Source organism: Canis lupus, chromosome 13 (assembly GCF_048164855.1).
Source record: "Canis lupus baileyi chromosome 13, mCanLup2.hap1, whole genome shotgun sequence".
NCBI lineage: Eukaryota > Metazoa > Chordata > Mammalia > Carnivora > Canidae > Canis > Canis lupus.
This window is the reverse complement of record NC_132850.1, coordinates 45,421,093-45,442,634: the sequence shown is the minus strand read 5'-3', so window position 1 is coordinate 45,442,634 and position 21,542 is coordinate 45,421,093. Positions and strand designations below refer to the sequence as shown.

Below are 21,542 nucleotides of genomic sequence, written 5' to 3'. Positions count from 1 at the left end.
GTAAAATTGTGTTTGTATACAATTTTCAGGGTTTAGAGATCATAGTAGGGTATCTATATGTTATGAACTTAGGTTTTAGCATTTCATCATCAAATGTAGAGTTTAGGGTTTGTTCCTCCTCCCCCCCCCAATCATACAAAGGAACTATTTATTGATTCCTGTTTTAGGGGGTTTTTTGGTTTTTTTAAAGATCAAGTGTTGAACTTTATATCAAATGCCTTTTAAGCATTTATTAAATAACCACTTGATCTGGTCCACTGTTCTAAATTTTATGGTAGGTAAATTTTTTTTAAATGTTTACTCTGGAAATAATTTCAAACTTTTAGAAATAGAACAAACAGACAAAAAAAAAAAAAAAAAAAAAAAAAAAAACCAGAACAAAGAACATGCATATAACCACTGTCCGGATTCATCTATGGTGACAATTTATTCCATATGTTTTATCATTTGCACCTCCTTCCCCTCTCTGCTTTCATACACACCCTCATATACATTCTATATATATATATATAGATAGATATATGTATATATACATATCCACATATATATATGGTTATGTGTGTGTATATATATATATATATATATCCACACATAGATACATGTATATTCATTTATCTATATATATTCTGACATAGGATTTGTTTTAGATGGATATATAATCATATACACACACATTTTTGTATGTATTTCTTAAGAATAGGGATGTTCTCTTATATAGCCACAGTACAATTAGCAATGCTAGTGCATGTAACATTGATATAATACTCTTATTTAATCTACCACTCATGTTCTAACTCTGTCTGCAGAGCCCAGTAAGGTCCTCTGTGGTCTTTTCCCCCTTTTCTGGTATAGGTGATCACGTTCAGGGTCAACTTATTACACAGCTGTCATATCTTTTTAATCTCTCTTCATGTGGAACATCTTTATACCTTTGTCTTTTGACATTGATATTTTGGAAGAATACAGTTCCTCCTCACCCCCCGCTCCTTTTTAAAGATTTTACTTATTTATTCAGAGACACATGGAGAAACAGAGGCAGAGACACAGGCAGAGGGAGGAGAAGCAGGCTCCCAGCAGTGAGCCTGATGTGGGACTCGATCCCAGGACCCTGGGATCATGACCTGAGCCAAAGGCAAATGCTCAACCACTGAGCCACTCCGGCATCCCCGCCTCACTCTTTCTAAAAGAATGTTGGCTTTGTCTGAAGTTTCCCCATGATGAGGCTCAGATTTGCATTCTCAATTGGAATTCTGCATAGGTGATGTTACTTCCTTCTCAGGGCATCACATCTGGTGGCATATGAGATCTATCTGTCTCTCATTGGTAATGATAATTTTGATCTCCCAGTCAAGATGCTGTCCAATGTTTCCACTGTATAGTTACTGATTTTTATTCTCTGTTGTACCTAACAGGCAGTCTGTGTGGAGACACTGTAAGACCTTGCAAATACCCCAATTCTTGCAAAAAATTTCTCTGCAAATTCAGGAATACACTGAAGATTCCTGACGGCTGCAAAATGATGACTTTCCAACTCTAGCACTCACTCTACGTTTACCAACCAGCCTTCCCCATTCATTCTTTATCTACTTATTATTGGCATGGACTTACAAATTACTATTGTTTTTCAGTGGTTTAAAATCCATAGCTGGGTAATCCCTGGGTGGCTCAGTGGTTTAGCACCTGCCTTTGGCCCAGGGCGTGATCCTGGAGTCCCGGGATCAAGTCCCACATCAGGCTCCACGCAGGGAGCCTGCTTCTCCCTCTACCTGTGTCTCTGCCTCTCTCTCTCCTCTGTGTCTTTCATGAGTAAATAAATAAAATCTTAAAATAAATAAATAAATAAAATCCATAGCTGTACTCAATTATTTTGGTGCTCAAACTGTCCCAGAATTGGCCAGGGGAAGCCCCTCCAAGTTGGCTCCTGTGACATGCTCCATCTAAACATTTCCTCACTTTCTGATATAACAAAATGTTCCAGGGTCATCTTTGTCTATCTATTCTGGCCTTGGAGTCGGCACTTTTCCTGAGAAGCCCTGGATCCTCCCAGTGGGAACTGGTGTTAAGAGATGAAAAGCCGAGCAGCAGATGTGCTTATTGCTCCTGGGCATCTTTACCTGTTAGCCCTTTCAGCAGACAGATCAGAAACCATATGCATGTCTGAACCCACCTATCTAAGTGCACACACACACATACACACATCCATGAGAACATAAAAATGCATATACGCATATGTACACATATTCTTAAATCATGATTTCACTCTGATACCACCATGGGGTTTATTTTTGCCCTACTCTACACTGTATTTTTCTTACTCCACAGTGAAAAGCCAGGTTCTCAGCAGCAACCATACATTCAGTCATTTGCTTAACCTTCTCTCTATAAGTTTCATAACTGTTTCATTCATACTGTTACAAGATAATCAAGTCTACTAACAAAAAAAGAGTTCTGGATTTGTTTGCAAGCACTCTACCCTACTTGGCCCAGACTGAAGATAATATAGCCAAACATGACATTCATAGGTTATTCCGGATTAGTGCTTTCTTTTTTCCTCCCAAGTTATGGGGCGCATTTGAAACACATTAGGTTTTACTCGTTTTTAACTTATTATTTAGTTTTAGGTTGTAAGTCACTTTCTAACAGCTGTTTTTATTCTTCAGCAAAATCTAAGATAGACTAGTGCCCCCTGCCCTTCCTCCAATCACTATTTCAGCTAATTAGTATCAACTCCTTTGGGGTGGCAGACCACAGAAACTGCTGATTGGAAAGCGAGTAACTTCCAATATTTGCGTACTGGAGCCAGCGTTTATTACCTGGTGTTTGCTATACGAATCTGCTCTAGGAATGACTAGGTCAGTTCTAGGGGAACAGGGACACAGCAGACAAACATCTAAAAGAGGTTCAAGTGCAAACTCACCTTTTCCAATGTGCCGCCTAGTGTTTTCAATAGTGGAATTCCGATTAACGTTGGAGAGCAGCCCAAGGCAGAAACGGTTCTTATTGTTGGAAGGATCGGTGAAACCATCCACCAACACACTTGTGGAGGAGGCATGGAACGCTTCACCCACACGATTATTGAGCTCATAGTAGACAATAGAGCACCAATGTTTAGGTTCCTCATAAGCAACCGCCTGAACGTCTATAAGAAAGAAAAGCTTACAGTCAGCCTCGGTTAAGTGCCTTGGGCTCTCAAAAACTGAAACTGTATTGTAAAATTGGCTCCGGATCATGGAATGAAGATATGGAAAAGCAAATGCTATTACAATGTATACGATTTCTCGATGAGATCTAAAACAGGTACTCCTTACTGTGTGTGACATTCCTCTTTAATTGGAAAATAATCTTCTCCAATTACTATCAGATCCCCAGAATACCAGCTAAGCAAGCATACCAAAGCATTTGCTGAACACTCACAATATGCTACTTGCTCCGTCATATGCCAAAATGGAAGTCACCCCCACCACAGATGCTGGCTCCCCATCTAAAGAAATACAAGTGGCAAGCGAAAAACAAATGGGAAGAGCACAATAGAGGACAGGAAATGTGCCAAAGGTGCTGGCAGAAAAAGGGTGACTTTCAACAAAGCCTTCATAGGCCTATGCTTTTTCAAAGCAATGAAAATCAGTTTCTAATTATTGATAAGAAGTTCCTTTACTTCACATTCAGCTGCCAATAACCATCACGGCCACGGCTCTGCTCCGGTCCTCAAATGTAGGAAGAAATCTTGCCAGCTGGCCATTTTTACAGAATGAATCATATCTCTCTCATCCAGATTTCATGCTAACTTCCTTATATTTGCTTTAAGTCATGCAGAGCAGGTGTGTTTTGTCTCTCCATTCCCAGAATGGGCCAACAATGGAAATTACCCAACTTTACTGACAGGATGCAGCTTGTTAACTCAAATCTCTTAAGACTAACAAATCTCCAAACAGAACATGCTTCTAAACATTTGCAACTAAAAGGTTCTAAAGATAAGTTCCTTCTGTAGTAAAACCTCTTATACCACTGCTTTAGAGATTCCAGGAATACAAACCATGTATGCCCAGTATGCCCATACGTAATGATCTAAGGTTTACGAGGTCCTGAGTGTACAATTGTAAAAAGAGAAAGAATATCCAAATTAGAAGCTTAAGCTAGAACTGTTTACTTCTGTGTTAACATCAACCTCCACAGATATCACAACATACTTAATTTTAGAATTTGGTAAAGAAAACAAAGATAAAGATCATTTAAAAAAAAACCATGCATATGGTAGCTGCTCTACACACTTAGCAGGTGAGCCAAAAACAGGCATACACTATTTCTCTACTGAACAATTATCCCAGGTCAAGTTGCCGTATTTCAAAGAGCAAAATTTTACTGATTTAGCTAGTGCTAAAACTGAAAGGAAGGTTGTAACATCATTAGAGAAGGCTTTTTATAAGTTATCAGGATTGTTTAAGATACTATCCATTTAGGGCAGCCCGGGTGGCTCAGTGGTTTAGCGCCGCCTTCAGCCCAGGGCCTGATCCTGGAGACCCGGGATTGAGTCCCACATCGGGCTCCCTGCATGGAGCCTGCTTCTCCCTCTGCCTGTGTCTCTGCCTCTGTGTGTGTGTCTCTCTCATGAATAAATAAAGAAAATCTTAAAAAAAAAAAAAAAAAAAAGATACTATCCATTTAGGTCAGAGGACGACACAGTTTTTTCTGTAAAAGACCAAAAATATTTTGTGGGCCATATGGTATCCACTGTAACTATTCAACTGTGCCCTAGTAGCGTTAAAGCTGCCACAGATAATATGTACTGGACATAGCTGTGCTCCCATAAAATTTTATTTACAAAAACAGGCAGCAGGCTGAGTTGGTCTGTGGACTGTGGTGTGCTGACTCCTGCTTTAGGAAAACCACCAAAGGTAAAGGAGTAACAGAAAGGCCAACATTCCTTCCTTAGGCAGATATTAACTGTAAACTTATTCTAATGGGGAAAATTTGTAAAGCTATTTAAAGGAAAAACCTTAAAGCAATTTAGAGGCCTATTTCCTGAAATCAGACATTTTAGGCTTAACCGCAATAGCTAATAGGGCCCACACTCTCCTAATCATACAGTTGTGCCGTGCCCATTCTCTCCTGCTATCCTGTTTTTGAAATACAAATTCCAGAGATGTGTAAGACAGGATTTTGTTTTTTTTCCTCAACCAGAATCTTTATTTTTTGGTCCATAATTATGTTTGGGAGCTTGTTCTAGACATTATGAGAAATACAGAGCCAATAAAATAGATGGAAAAATATTTTACAGATTAAAAAGGTACACATTCCAATTTATTATACTGCACATCTAAGAAAGGTTGAGTTTATGGTCAGATTTTAAGAACTTAAAAAACGTAAGCAACCCTGACAAAGTCTGAGGTATCTGCCATTTTAATTAAAAAAAAAAAAATAGTAAGAATGAAATGAGACCAATGCCTTGTAATTAGATCCCACTGTAACTTCAATTTGCATAAAATGCTGCATATTGAAATGATCTATGCTACATGGCACCAGCCAAACACTTTCTTCTGTGAGAGGCTGTTTGGGAACGGTTTTCTGCAACAATGTGGTCATAATCTCCTACCCCTGTGCTCAGGGATCCTCCAGAAGTTCACTGACCCAAGTTCTCTACTTGTCTAGGCCCACCCCACTTGCCAGCGCAGAATGACAGCATTCTCCCCTCAGCTGCTGCCGGTGGTCACACAGGGCTGGAAACATACCCACCCTCTCTCAGAAAGGCAAAGAAATGCTCCATTCTGCTTAGAGGTTCTGCTTATATGTTCTTCCAGGTAAGAACAGGAAAAACATACACCTTGATCCATTTTTGTAACACAATTTTATTTAGAAACAAATACAGTGAGAAAGAAACAAATGTTATTAGTTGGTTCCAGTTGCAGCTATATATGGATGAGAGCTAGAAAATAATGATACTTATGAATATCTATCCTAACAACAAAAGAACCTTTGGAAAGCCGTGTTATATGAACTTCTAATTTTGGAAATCACCAGTGACAACTCCACTTGGCAATATTATTGTTTCTTAATAACCCTTTGTCCTTCCACTTCAAAATACTCTTTTACCACCAATTCAAAATTATTAAGTATTGTGTTCTCAAGAGAGGACTGAACAATTACACTTAGGCCTTCATTAGTTAAATCAGTGTGTTTGTTCTTCATATGAAAAAGATTTGTAATCCAAAAAATTCTATCTAGCTTCTCTTGCTGTGTTCTTTCTCCTATAGCTATCTTTTTTACAGAATAAACATTTGGGAGGGAAAGTAACATTTGGACAGATAAACTTTAGACAGTAAAAGAGGAATAAACAGCAATCTATTTTACCTCCTCTGTTGATTTCTGAGGGCAGGGAAGGTGCCATCATATTTGTGTCCATTGGCTGAGAGCCATCTTGGGTCATGGGGTCTTCAGGAGGAAGGTAAGCAGGTGGGGGCGTATCAGCTACAAGAGTTAAAGAAAATGATTTTTTTCTCCATAAATAAACACACACACTTAAAAACATATATTCTGTGAAATTCTTGAGATTTAAATTGCCCATTTCAACCTCCCTATCAGAAAATAGCTGCTACAGACACTGAACTGGGTGTATACTTTCTGAAAGTGACTAACATCTCATCATCTGGTACAACCATAGTGAACATTCAGTGGTATGAAAAGCACTGTATGCCAGTAACAGAAGCTGTCTGCCTACTAGGTTCAGGCTGTTTTAAAATAATCAGAAGAACACTTAAACACTTTCACACAAGCCACTTTGAGAGGACCTGTGCGTTTCATAGTTTCACTGGTGGATGGGAAACCTTTGAAAGCTACATAGGATTTCTTCTTCTTCTTCTTTTTTTTTAAAGATTTTATTTATTCATGAGAGACACACAGAGAAAGAAAGAGGCAGAGACACAAACAGAAGGAGAAGCAGGCTCCATGCAAGGATCGGGACTCGATCCTAGCACTCCAGGATCACACCCTAGGCTGAAGGTGGCGCTAAACCGCTGAGCCACCCTGGGATCCCCAACATAGGATTTCTTTAAAAAAAAAAAAAAAAAAAAAAAAAAAAAAAAAGCTTCAGGGTCTCTTACATTAAACACATAGGCTCCCAGGAATTTACCGAGTTTCATTACAATTTACTGATTTAAACTGTTAATTTCTCATGACTTTAAACAATCTGTTAAGAGTACCTACTTAATAATAATCATTAGTTTTAAAACCTCTAGCAGCTGAATAATAATCAGTTTATCACAGCTATGTTCTAATTCAGATTTTACATATGTTTCTTCTAAGAAAGCTCACAGCCAGCTGGCAATAAGAGGCAAACAGCATGACTTCTGAAACAAAGAACACTAATATAGGTCTTGTGTTTTCTTAAGTTAAATAAGGGGTACGGGTTGCCCACAAATAATCCTTTGTGATCAAAAAGCAAGTGCTTCACTGGCTATTGTGAGCCCATCTAGCACACGTGACAGAGCAGGGAACAAAGCTTTACCTTAGGGAACCATGAATAACTTGGATAAGTAGCCTAGATCCCTAAGGGCAACTGGGGAATACAAAAATGGCTGATATTGCTGCTCCTTTACAGTTTTTTAGAGATTTCCAAGACTGACTCTCCAGCTGAGTCACAACCCAGTAACTTCCACTGTCCAGCTGCTAACAAGTGAGGGCTCACAGCACAAAGACAGGACTAAGGGGATCTTAATCTGGATGCTTCTGTCACCCTGTCTCCAGCTTCTTCCCTGCAGCTGTAACACCGACTCTGCTTTACTTGCAGCCAGGAATGAAGACAAAGAGCATCCTGCGAGACCAAATCCAGTAAATTTCTGCAAATGAGCTGGTGAGAATATCACCAGCACCCTATGGCAACAACACTACTGCATAGCTATGGGTGATACTCTACTTTTCCCACAAGTGCCTTTTCCCACCCCTGGCAGCTTTCTCTCTTCCACATTTCCTTTATTTGGCTTGTGCCTTATTCCTTCACAGCCAGGGACAGAGTGTAAACTCAAGCAAAAATCTTCCAGTTTTTCATTTTTGGGCCTACCCTGGGTTTGCCACTGCTCAAAAGCTTCTGGAACTGTCTCTTCATCACTAACCTGGTTCACCAAACCCGATGGGTCTGGGAGACAGTGGGATGAATAAGAAATCATCAGATGATATTTAGTTTGATTTTTAAACTAGTCTGTATTCTCAATGCCCTGCCTCATCCTAAACAGTTTTGGATGGAAAAACAAAATGCTGCAGAATAAAAGGCTCAAAAAAAAAAAAAAAAAAAAAGAAGTAATAAATAAATAAAAGATAGCACTATCAAGTATGTACCTCTTTTCAATTTTTTAGGACATACCCAGCACTGTTGTCAAATTCACATTTACTTAAAAACATCTCAAGTGGCCTAATAAACAGGCTTGCCCGCGCATTTCCCTTCTTGAAATGTTAATCAGTGTTAAGTACATCTTTGTGTAGAGTATGCTCCTTGAGGTCTACTAGCAAGAAATTTGGCACTAATTATTTTTTTTTGTGAGATGCTTGCTTACTAACCTATAATCTGAAAAATATAATGCCCTAATTAATCATTTATTTTGATAAACATTACACCATCAGTTAAGTCTAAAAAAGGAAGATAATTGTTTTTGTCTTTGCTAAGTTAAACAAGCAGATGGTCTCCAGTACTTCTGCTGCATTTCCTTTGTTGCTAAAGTATATGTTTCTTGGGATTACATCACCACTTAAATGAATTTGATTAAGTGTGGGGGGTGGGGTGTGATCCCTCAGGAAGTATCTTTTCTGAGATTGCACTTACAACAGGGCTTTTTCCATTTTCGGCAAATGTGTGCAACACATTATTTTTCTCTTTCTTTTATCAAGAGCAAAGACTGTAACAATTATGCCACTCCCAGAAGGATGCAGCTGTTTCAAAACCCTTCAAAATAGAAAATAAAATATATTCAAGCATCTATGCCTGGCAAATAAAATAGGACATTTGCTTCCTTGACTACGAGGTCTCCCTTCAGCCACAGCAGTATCTTGCAACCAAGAGCAGAGCACCAGGTACTAGAGCTGAAGAGCTCTCGGGTAGGCAGGTGTACCCAGCTCCCACTGATGCTTGCAGAGGCAGCAGCACCATCTACCTGACTGGAAAATCACTGAACATTTCAACCTACCTGGCATCTGGAAAGGGCTTCCTGGGTCTGAGCTGGTGGGCGAGTGCGGGTAGGTACCACTGCTGCTTCCAGGAGAGTTGGGGTAGCTGCTACTAGGGGAGTGAGGGAATGGATGGCTGTTGGGTTGCTGGAAAGAATCTGGAAAAGTGGCGTTGAGCGGCATGTGAGGCTCGTTTTGTCCTAAGTTACGGAACTGAGCTAACAGGCTGTGCTGAGGATTATATTCGCTGTGTCTTGGAACCAGCACTGGAGGAAGAACTGGAAAAAGGGAAAGAAAAGAGAAAGACAAACATGAAAATGATGAAAATCTGTAATAACGTCACAGTAGAGCAGAAACATAATCTGTAAGTAACAATAAATTATCTGAACCCTGCCCTGCTGCCAGCTCAAAAGCATCATTCAGATGCAAAGCCATTTTCTACTCAGGAATAAATGCGGTAACAAATAGTCTCTTTAGAATTGCTGTGACTTGTGCTCGAGATCTGTAGCACTAACAAACTGCCCAAGAAAAGTGCAGGACACTTGTTATGTTCAAAATGTTAAGGTTCCCGCTTCTGAATTTTTTCATTCACTGAAAACCAAAGCACAATTAACATATGCCACCATCAACAGTACCACGTTTACAGCCCCCGTTGAAAAGACGTTACATTCATTCATTCATTCATTTATTTATTTATTTATTTATTTGTCATGAGGGAGAAGAGAGAGAGGCAGAGACACAGGCAGAGAGAGAAGCAGGCTCTATGCAGTGAGCCTGACATGGGACTCGATCCTGGGTCTCCAGGATCAGGCCCTGGGCTGAAGGCAGCGCTAAACCGCTGAGCCACCAGGGCTGCCCGAAAAGACGTTACATTTAAAGAGTTAATATTTATTGAATGGTATGAATTATTCATCACAAATGTTTTAAATTGACACTTTACAACAAAAGGAGGCCAGTATACTAACAAGGAGAGGATAAATACAGCCAGCAGCAAAAAATCCAAATGCCAATAAAGGTAGTTAATTAGACAAAATACAACATCTTGGGGACAGACTTTATGTTGTGTCCAAGTAGTCATACTTCACAAAAAATTTTTTCTCTGAGGATATTAATGCATTTAACCCACTTCTCAGTAACCCTCAGAACTACCTGACAGGGAAAGGAAGAAACGGGTCATACAATTCACATTTTGCTAACTGGATACTCAAGGTATAAAGGTCAAAAACATCCACACCACTGGAGAATGAAAGAAAGCAGCTCAAGTCACTCCTAAAAAGCTCTGTATGTTAGGAACCTAAGGAGTTAATAATTAGCATGGTTTGCAACCTCCAGAAACCTCTAGAGGCAAAGCCACTATAAGTTATGATGCTTATTAAAGTGAAGGCCTGGCTAAGAAGCCCTAACTGGGTTAGATCCTCAACTCCCCACTACAGTCTCCAAACGGACTCCCCAGGAAGGAAGGCCGTCAGAATCCCTACTACTCTCATGGCCTTGGCTAGAAAAACCACCCATTTGGAAATCTGCACGAGGAAAAAGGAGGAGATTTAAAATCTGCTATTGTTGTTGGGAGTTAGAATATATTCTCTCGAGAGGATGCGGAGAAAAGGGAACCCTCTTACACTGTTGGTGGGAATGTGAACTGGTGCAGCCACTCTGGAAAACTGTGTGGAGGTTCCTCAAAGAGTTAAAAATAGACCTGCCCTACGACCCAGCAATTGCACTGTTGGGGATTTACCCCAAAGATTCAGATGCAATGAAACGCCGAGACACCTGCACCCCGATGTTTATAGCAGCAATGTCCACAATAGCCAAACTGTGGAAGGAGCCTCGGTGTCCATCGAAAGATGAATGGACAAAGAAGGTGTGGTTTATGTATACAATGGAATATTACTCAGCCATTAGAAATGACAAATACCCACCATTTGCTTCAATGTGGATGGAACTGGAAGGTATTATGCTGAGTGAAGTAAGTCAATCGGAGAAGGACAAACATTATATGTTCTCATTCATTTGGGGAATATAAATAATAGTGAAAGGGAATATAAGGGAAGGGAGAAGAAATGTGTGGGAAATATCAGAAAGGGAGACAGAACATGAAGACTCCTAACTCTGGGAAACGAACTAGGGGTGATGGAAGGGGAGGAGGGCGGGGGGTGGGGATGAATGGGTGACGGGCACTGAGGGGGGCACTTGACGGGATGAGCACTGGGTGTTATTCTGTATGTTGGTAAACTGAACACCAATAAAAAATAAATTTATTATTAAAAAAAAGAATATATTCTCTCAAAGAAACAATTATGTCGTGGCATTAGGAATTAAGTAGATTTTTGAGGGCTTTCCAGGGAATCTATCTATAACTTATACCATTTCTGCAGGAAAATGTGCCCCAAACACTTGGATTATCACTTATTCATGAGCTGAACATTGTTTTTCTTTTAAAAATAGGTTTTTGAAGGTCTTAAATGGTCTCATAACTCTATCTTAAATTGCTAATCGGTAAAAATAAATTCCCCACTAACTGACTCCTTAAAAACAAATCTTTTTAGTAGAATAAATGTATTTCCTTTTCTGTACAGTGATGGAATCTAACCCAAATTAAGTCATCAAAAGCATAATTACTCCTTCTACATTTCAACAGTCACCTGAAATATAAGCTATTTTGTTGAAGAAACAAATTCCTAATTGTCATAAAGGCCCCCCGGGTCAACAGAAATCTACATTCCAAAGTAAACAAAAGCTCTGAAATGGCACAATACCTTTGAATTACCTATGCAACACTGCAGCTTGAGTTACTACTTTCCAACTTGCCTTTCATGGCCATCTGAATTCTGATTAGTGCCTTTAAAGTAGGGTAAAAACTGGCGTCTAAACCCTACCCCCAAATGCAGCACCAGACAACACCCTGAATCCATCCTCTATCTTGACTCTTCAGAGGACCCCCCCCCCGGCCCCCACATACATATACATTCTACCTACTGGAGCCACTGTTTCAGCAACTCCTATTGCCTATAATTTTAGAACCAGGAATTTGCTTCTTCTCATTGCCCACAAAGGACAGTGGCAGCAGGAGGCAATGTACACCTGAAGTTCATGTCTAGTACCTGTGTTTCTATAGTAACTCTGTTCTGTGCTGTGGTGGTCAGTTCTATGGACTGAGTCAGGCAGGCATCCCAAGACAAGTATCTTTTAATAAACTTTAAAAAAACGTATCAAGGGGCACCTGGGTGGCTCAGTGGTTGAGCCACTTTTGGTCTGCCTTTGGCTCAGGGTACGATCCCGGGATCTTAGGATTGAGTCCCACATCAGAGTCCCTGCAGGGAGTCTGCTTCTCCCTCTGCCTCTATCTCTGTCTCTCATAAATAAATAAAATCTTTACAAAAAAATGTATTGAGGTATCACGCATCTATAGTAAAATGTGCAAGTATTCATATAAATGGAAATATATACTCCTGTGTCTGGTATCTTTGGTTCAATACTATGTCTATCTTACAGCTGAACTATCTTATAGTTCAATACTATGTCTGTAGGATTCAACCAATGTTTTATACAGCATCTTATTTCATATATATATATATTACAATTTGTTTACTCAGTGCCCTTGTCTAACCTCCTCAGAGGCTAATCAATTTCTTTTTACCCCCTGGTTTATCCTTCCTGTATTTCTTCTTGAAAAAGTTAACCTGATAAATATGTACTTTTTAAAAGATTTTATTTGTTCGCTCATTCATTCATTCATTCATTCATTCATTCATTCATTCATGGGAGACACAGAGAGAGAGGCAGAGAGATAGAGGGAGAAGCAGGCTCCTATCAGGGAGCCTGATGTGGGACTCGATCCCCGGACCAGGATCACGCCCTGAGCCAAAGGCAGACGCTCAACCACTGAGCCACCCGGGCGTCCCAAATGCGTACTTTCCTATTTTGTCTTTACTACTAAAAAGGAAAGCAGCCTACTCTACATATTATTTTGCAATGCTTTATTCACTTATATCCTAAATTAACTTTCTAGTTTAGAGAGATCTTCCATATTTGTTTTTACAGGTAATGTAGCACCATAGTTTCTTCAACCAATCTCCCACGTCTTGGCAGTTTACGGTATATTACCATTACCATAACCCTGTAATGAATAACTCTGTGCACATATATTGCAGTATTGTTAAAGGAGTACCTTCAGGGTAAATCCCTAGAAGTGGCCATACTGGGTGAAAATAAACATATAACTCTGTTAAGTACCCCTTTCCAGGGGTTGTGCCATTTCACATTGCCACCGGCCACATATGAGCGTGACTTTCCCCTCACAGCCCCCAAGACAAGACTTATTTTGTCAAGGTTTTTTTTAAAGGAATTTCTTTCATCTTCTAAGATTTTATTTATTTAAGAGAGAGAAAGAGAGAGTGCAGTGCATGTGGTGGGGAGGCGCAGAGGGAGACAGAGAATCTCTAGCAGACTCATGCTGAGCATGGAGCCCAATGTGGGGCTCAACCCCACGACCCTGACTGAGCAACCCAAGTACCCTATGATTTTTATTTTTTGCACAATATGAGTGAGAAATGGTATTTTGGTGCAATTTTAATTTGCATTTCTCTTATGGTGAAAGTTGATCATTTTCCCTGTATTTCAGGGGACATTTTAATATATTTTTTTGCAACTGGTCTGCTTGTGCCTTTTGCTCATTTAGTCTTTTCATTTTTCATTGAAAAATATGTATTAGAGATATTAGCCTGTGCTATTTTATATGTTACAATATTTTATCACAATCTGTCATTTTTCTTTTGACTTTGCTTATGTGAAAAAGCTTATTTTTTATAATCAAATTTATCAATATTTTCCTTTATTGCAGATGGACTCTGAGTCATAAAAAGGCTTCTCCTACACCCAGACTGTCAGGAGGAATTCAACCATACATTCTTCTAGTGCATACAGAGTTTCCGATTTTACTTAGATCTCTGATCCATCTGTAGCTCAGTTTTATTTGCTCAGTTTTATTTATACATGAGGAATAGATCTAATTTTATCTTTTTCCAAATGGTTAGCCAGCTGCCCCAACACCATTTATTAAAAAGCCCATCTTTGCCCCAATGACTGGATATACCACTTTTTTCATAAAGTTCCATATATGTTAGGGTCTATGTTTAGACATTCCATTCCATTCTATTCTAGTCAGTGCCCCACTACCACTGTGTTAATTATAGAGGCTTTAAGTTCTAATATCTGATAGGGCTAATCCCCTTTCACAGTTCTTTTTCAATGTTCTGCTTATATGCTTACTCCACATCAACTTTAGTTATCACCCTGTCTACCTCCAAAAAAAAAGAGATTTTGGTGCTTTTACAGGGGTCACAATATACTTACAAATTAACTTATTAGTAAGAATACCTTGATGTTCAGATGTCCTATTCAAAACCTAGGAAGGTTTCTTCAAGTCTACTTTTGCATCTTTTAGGAATGTTCCATGTTAACTATATTTGTCTGCTCAGGCTGCTGTAACAAAATATCACAGACTGGGTGGCTTAAATAATAAACATTTATTTAGTCAAAGTCCTTGTGGTTGAAAATCTGAGCTCGAGGTGTTGGCAGGTTGGTTTCTCCCAAGGCCTCTCTTCTTGGCTAGCAGATGGCTATTTTCTTTTCGTGTGTCCTCACACAGCTTATTTCCCTGGTGTCTCCCTGTATGTCCCAATCTCCACTTATAAGGACACCAGTCAGACTGGATAAGGACTCACTCTAATGGCCTCACTTTAACTTTTTTTTTTTAATTTAAATTCAATTAGCCAATATATATTACAACATTAGTTTCAGATATAGAGTTCACTTATCTTTTTAAAGGCCCTATCTCCAAATACAGTCAAATTCTGAGGGACTTTTGATTAAGGCTTTGAAATATAAATTGGTGGGGGAGGATAAACAATTCAATCTAGAAAACTACATTAACTTTTATACATTTCATTTCTTATTACATTTACTCCTCTATTTTTTCTGTTGCTACTGTAAATGGGAGTTTTCTCTTCCATCATATCTTCTAACTGGTAACTACTTTTATATATGAATGTTATTGATATTTCCATGCTTTTATATACTGCCCCCTTGTTGAATTCTTTTGTTGTCTTAGTTTTATCACGGATTCCTTACAGAATTCTCCAGGTAAATGATCGTATCACTGACAGAGTTTTCCTTTTCCCTTCCCAATTGTTTTCTCTTGTCTAGTCACATTGGCTAATAGTGCCAATATAATGTTAAAAAGTACCAGAGACCGTGAACTTTCTGGAAGTATTCTGGACCTTGGTGGGAATGCCTCTAGTATTTCCCCTTAAGATGCTGACTTTAGGACTTTGGTATATACGTTGATTATGTTAAGGAAGTAGCCATCCATTGCTATAGTTCAGTGTTGTTATTAGGAACAGGCATTAGTTTTTAAAAATATTTATTTTGAGAGAGAGAGAGAGAAGCAGTGCATGTGAGGGGGGAAGGGGCAGAAGAAGGAGGAGAGACCATCTCCAGCAAACTCCCCACTGAGCGGGGAGCCTGACTTGAGTCTCGATCTCATAACCCTGAGACCATGACCTGAGCTGAATTCAAGAGTCAGACACTTAACCAAATGAGCCACGCAGGCACCCCTAGGTATTAAATTTTTGTCAGAGAATTTTTCAGCATTTCTGGAGATAGTATTCTGATTTTTCTTTTTAGATCTAATTAACAGGATTAATTATTCTTGCACTCCTGGCATAAAACCTGCTTGGGTCATGAAGTATTATTTTCTTAATGTGGGCTGTTAGAGTCTAACAATTAATATTTAGAAATTTTATGTCAATATTCATAAGGGATACTGATTCATGTGTGTCTGTGATCTTTACCAGGTTAAAAAAAAAAAAAGCTTTTTTGGTCAGAAAGAGAGAGAGAGAGAGAATAAGCAATGGGGAGCAGCAGGCAGAGGGAAAAGTGGGCTCCCCACTTGGAAAGGAGCCCAATGCGGTACTTGATCTCAAGAGCTTGGCATGCAGATGCTTAACCAACTGAGCCACTCAGGCACCCCTTTTATCAGGTTTTGATATCAACGTTGTATTTGCTTCATAAATGTTTCTGTGGGGGCCCCTGAGTGGCTCAGTTAAGCATCTGCCTTTAGCTCAGGTCGTGATCTCAGGGTCCTGGGTTCGAGTCCCATGTCGGGCTCCCTGTTCAGCAGGGAGTCTGCTTCTCCTTCTACCCCTACCCCCTGCTTGTGTGTGCGTTCTCTCTCTCTTATGCTCTCTCTCTCAAATAAAATCTTTAAAAATAAACAAATGTTTCTGTGCTCAGAAAGAGTTTATGTTGCTAACCAGCCTCTAAATGTTAGGCAGACTTCCCCTGTTCAATTATTTGGGCTTAGTGCTTTCTTGTGGAGTAGTTCCTCAATAACTTTCTCAATTCTTTGTTCCATAGAAATAAATTTAAACTTTCTACGATTACTGAGGCTAATTCTGGTAAATTGTATGTTTCCTGGGAAATTATCCATTCTATCTAGGTTTTCAAATTTACTTGCATAAAGATATGCAGAGTAATCATACAATTAAGTTTTATATCTTCTGTATCAATAACTGTTTCCTGTATCTTTATATATATTTACGCTTTCTCCCCATCTGATCTTTTTTTCTTAATTACCTGATCCTTGGTCTTTTTTTGAAACCAGGATTTGGATTTGTTCATTTGATCTTTTTCTTTGTTCTCTCATTAGTTTTTGCTTTCATCTCTACTCTCTCTTTCCTCATACTTTGATTTACTTTGTTGTTCTTTTCCTAGCTTTTCTGACTGGAAGTTTAAAATTAATCTATTGTTTTTATTCTTTCATTTTTACTGACATAGGTATTCAAGGCTATGAATTTTCTTCTGATCACTGGTTTAAATGTATCCCATAGATTCTGATATGCAGGTGTTTTGTGATCATTATTTTCCAGTTGGTCAGTTTTACATGCTATCTTTTGACTCTCATCTGTTATCTATACAATCAGTAGTTTTATTTTGCTTTTCTCCTTTTCTATTCTTCTATTCCATTTTTAAATTTGCACTTTACTACTTTGTCAGAACATCTTAGATTTACATATTATTTTTCCAACTATATCACCAATCTTATTTTTGCCTTATCTCTACAACTTCACAACAAAATTTCCCCAGTCATCTCCTAGTTGAGTAAAACTACCCCATCAGACTTCTCAGAGAGAGCTCACTTTAACAGTATCCATGAGTGCATATTTAAAACTTTCTGTAATCTTAATACTGAAGGGGAGTTTGGCTTGCTTTTGATTTCCTTAAGCTTTCTGAAATGCTTTTGCACAGATGCCAATTTCTGTGTGATGTTTTTGAGAAGTCTGGTTTCAGCACATTCTTGCCTTTACAAGCTATGTGCTCTTCTTGCCTGGAGGCCCTGAGGACTTTTCTTTGTCTTGAAAGTCTAATACAGTTTTACTAGGGTTTGTCTCAAAGTTCATTATTCTAGATGTTTTCCCAAATAGTTAGTAGGTCCTTTCAAAATGGAAGTTTAGGTTTTCTCTAACTTCTGTTCCTTGGTCTTTAAGAACGTAGGAGCTCCAATTATACATATGTTAGATCTTCTTTGTTGTCCATTCCAAATGCTTTCACTAAGACCCTTATAGACTTTTTTTCAAATCTCCAATTCGTTGTTTTCCTGCCTTCTTCAGTAAATCTTATTACATTTTAGTAAGAATCTTGTCTCCCTTTGGCACACTGCAACTTATTCTTTATTTATGAAGTGGTTTTGTCTTAAAATTTATTTCCTGAATTCTATCACTTTCATTGATTTTTCTTCCAATTTTTGTCCATATATCTGTACTTGGTTTCTGAATCTCTGATTTTTCCTCCAAATGCTTGAGGATATTTACTATGAAATGTTGTCTTACATTGACGTTCAAGCCTCAAAGAAAATATTTGCAAATCACGTAGATGATAAAGGATTGTATCCTGAATAAAGAACTTTAAAACTCATTAAAAAAGAAAAAAACAACAAACAATCCAATTAAAAATTAGGCAGAAGATGTGAAAAGAAGATGGACCATAGAATCATCATGCTTAATGAAATAGGCCGACACAAAAGGACAAAGATTTTGATTCTATTTATACAAAGGACTTAAAATAGGCAAATTCATAGATACAAAAAGTAGAATATAGGTTACCAGGGGCTGGGAGAAAGAATAAAAAAGGAGTTATTGTTTAATGAGTACAGAATTTTTGCTGGGATGCTAATAGAGTTTTGGGTATGGATAGTGGTAATAATTATACAACATTGTGAGTTTATTTAATGCCATGGAATTATACATTTACAAATGGTTAAAGTAATAAGTACTATGTTATATATATTTTACCACAATAGATTTTTAAAAATTATTATTATATTGCTGGCTGTAAAATGGTATAATCGCTTTGGATAACATCTTGGCAATTTCTCATAAAATTAAACATACCTACCATATGACCCAACCATTGTAAGTATTTACCCAAGCAAAATGAAACACATATCCATACAGATGTGTGTTTTATCTGTGATAGTCAAAAACTGGAAACAAATGTCCATTGACAAACAAATGAATAAATTATGGTATATCAATACAGTAGACTACTATTCAGCAACAAAATGGTATGACATACTGATTCATACAACACAGATGAATCTCAAAAGTGCTGAAGAAAGCAGACAGTAAAAGAAGGTAGGGGCGCCTGGGTGGCTCAGTCAATTAAGCGGCTGCCTTTGGCTCAGATTCATGATCCCAGGGTCCTGGGGTTGAGCCCCACAATAGGCTTCCTGCTCAGCAGGGAGCCTGCTTCTCTCCCTCTCCCTCTGCCCTTCTCCCTGCTCATGCTCACTTGTGCGAACTCTCAAATAAATAAAATATTTAAAAAAGAAAGAGTGTATACTGTGTAATTCCATGCATATAAAATCTAGATTATGCAAACCAATGTATGGTGACAGAATGCAGAGCAGTAGCTGCCTGGGGATGATGGGAAGAGCTGGAGGGAGAAATTGCAAAGATGCAGGAGTAAACTTTTAGAGGTGATGTGTATGTAGTCTTCATTGTGGTGATATTTTCACAGGACTATGTCAAAACTAATCACGTTGTACATTTTAAACATGTACAGTTTATTCTGTCATTGTTTCTTAATAAAACTGTTCAAAAAATAAATGTGAAGAGGCAATTTAAAATTGTCTTCTACCAAGTTTTAAACATGGCTAAGATACTCTATTATCAATTCCCTTTTCCAATCCTAACTTCAAAGTTTTAGAAGCATTACTCTGAGCTCTTCAATAGTATATTAATAGCCAACTAAAGCAGCTTTGTCCTACTGTCTCTACTTCTGGCACCATATAATGTGTATCTCCCAATGCAGAATCCCCATCCAGGAGAGGAATTCCAGTTGGTTATCACAGACACACCAGCTCTTGCAGTGAAAACCAAATGAAGAGATCAAAAGTAAAGAGCTGCAAGAAAGCTCCATGTTAAAGTGGAGATAACATTTAAGAGTGTTTAGATCTTCTTTAGATCTTTGAGAGACATTTTTGCAGTATTCTTCAACATTTTTTACCAAAGTAAACACCAGTGACAGAAAGTGAACTCATCTGAGATCCCAGCAGCTCCACTAGAATTGTGAAATTACACTGAAATTGTTCTCTGCCTTACCAAATTCATACACACTTTATGCCCTACTTCTTATTACTTACCAAACACAAAGGTGATATTTTAAGTAACTTGTCATCAAGGAAAACTGATACTGCAAGAAGATGTACCCTGTTACCTATGGCTCTGAGTACTCAAAATGCCACACTTCGTTGGGATGGGTGGTAGTACCCTAGACTCTGAATGTATGGGTTTTCTATTTACTAAGTGTCACAATTCTTTTTAATTTAATTTATTTATTTGAGAGAGACAGATAGACAGCATGAACAGGAGGGCCAAAAGGAGAGGGAGAGAGAGAATCTTAAGCAGACTCCCCAATGAGCTTGGAGCCTGACATGGGGCTCAATCAATCCCAGGACTCTGAGATCATGAACTGAGCCAAAACCAAGGGTTGGCTGCTTAATTGACTGTGCCACCCAGGTGCCTCTCAGTGTCACAATTCTTAAGTTATTTATTTCTTGGAAAACTACAGCAAAGAAGTGACCAGTAACAGTAAGAAGGGAGACAAATAATATGCAGAATAGACTCTAGAACTAAGAGCATTTACATATAAGCAAGGAGACACTTATCTAATTGATCACTATATTCCACAAAATTTCATTAATATACTACTATCACCACAAATATTTGTTCTAAACCTGGACCCCTGCTGAGCATGTTCTATTACTTAAGAAGAGGGCTTACAGGGTAACTTAACTAAGGTCACACAAGAAGTATCAACAATTATGAAGGCATGGAGCACTCTTCAACCATGATGTTCTACTGCCTCAATGACTCTAAGTCTCCAAGAATGCTCAATTATGTCCTATACTGTTTAAGGGATGGGTAGGTAAATTCCAGAAGTGTTTCTTGAAAAATTAAAGTTAAGATCAGCTAATTTAAAGGAAAAGTTGTAGTCTAATTTAACAAGTTCGGTTATGAGGTACTTCTAACTCTCTGATGATACATAATAAATAATTATCAAATCTGATTTTTGTGAAGACCTAGAAGCAGGATGTCTCTATGTCCCGGCTTGCCTGGCACAGTTCCAGTTTGTATGTGCTGTCCAGGGGAATTATTAAGAGGTGACCCACTTCCCTCTCAAAAGTGTTCTAGTTTGGACAACGAATTATATGGGCATCTAAACTATCAACAATAATTGATATTGTCAAACTCCTATTTGAATTCAAGAAAGGAAAGGGCTGGGTCTGGGATGTGGAAGAGCTGCTAGTCCTAGAGAGAAGAGTTAATGTGGAAGAGACACATGGAGGCTAGTGGTGCAGGGTTGTGCCTACGCGCACACGCTGCTCTGAAATGACGGGCTCCAGGCCCCACTCACTTGTGCAGGCCCTAAAGGACAATGCTACTGCCCCCTCTCAGATGTCTCTTCACCCTGCCACCCCCCAGACCCTGGTCCCTTCATTCAGGGAAGATTAAGAGATCTGTTTTCTATTGGGGGAAAGGAAAGAATAAACATCCAGATGAATACCCATGTTAAAATGCAACTTCTATGACAATTCTTATTTCTTAGGCAAGAGGTTGTTGATGAACTAGCTGAAAGAAACAGGACTGGCAAACTCTGGGCCTGACTCCAGTCAGGAATAGGAAGGGGAAGAGGATGAGAAATGTCTTTAATATTTCTTTCTGTGTTTCAGGCTATTTCTTTTTTATGGAAGCACAGACTCTTCTGGGGAACCAACGTTTTCTTTGGTGTACCAAAAAGGTTACTCCTACTTGGCAATTTCAAACAGTGACTCA

General features: G+C 38.6%; 1 protein-coding gene across 8 annotated transcripts in view; it reads right to left on the bottom strand.

The window, feature by feature from the left end:
- Positions 1-21,542, bottom strand: part of SMAD1 (SMAD family member 1) — a 78,257-nt gene that overhangs the window by 7,886 nt on the left and 48,829 nt on the right. For all 8 annotated transcript variants that reach the window (XM_072773458.1, XM_072773460.1, XM_072773457.1 and 5 more), the window contains 3 exons: positions 9,168-9,425; positions 6,346-6,462; positions 2,918-3,139 (listed from right to left, as the gene is read on the bottom strand). In XM_072773458.1, the coding sequence (XP_072629559.1) occupies positions 2,918-3,139; positions 6,346-6,462; positions 9,168-9,425 (597 nt within the window). The remainder of the gene's footprint in view (positions 1-2,917; positions 3,140-6,345; positions 6,463-9,167; positions 9,426-21,542) is intronic.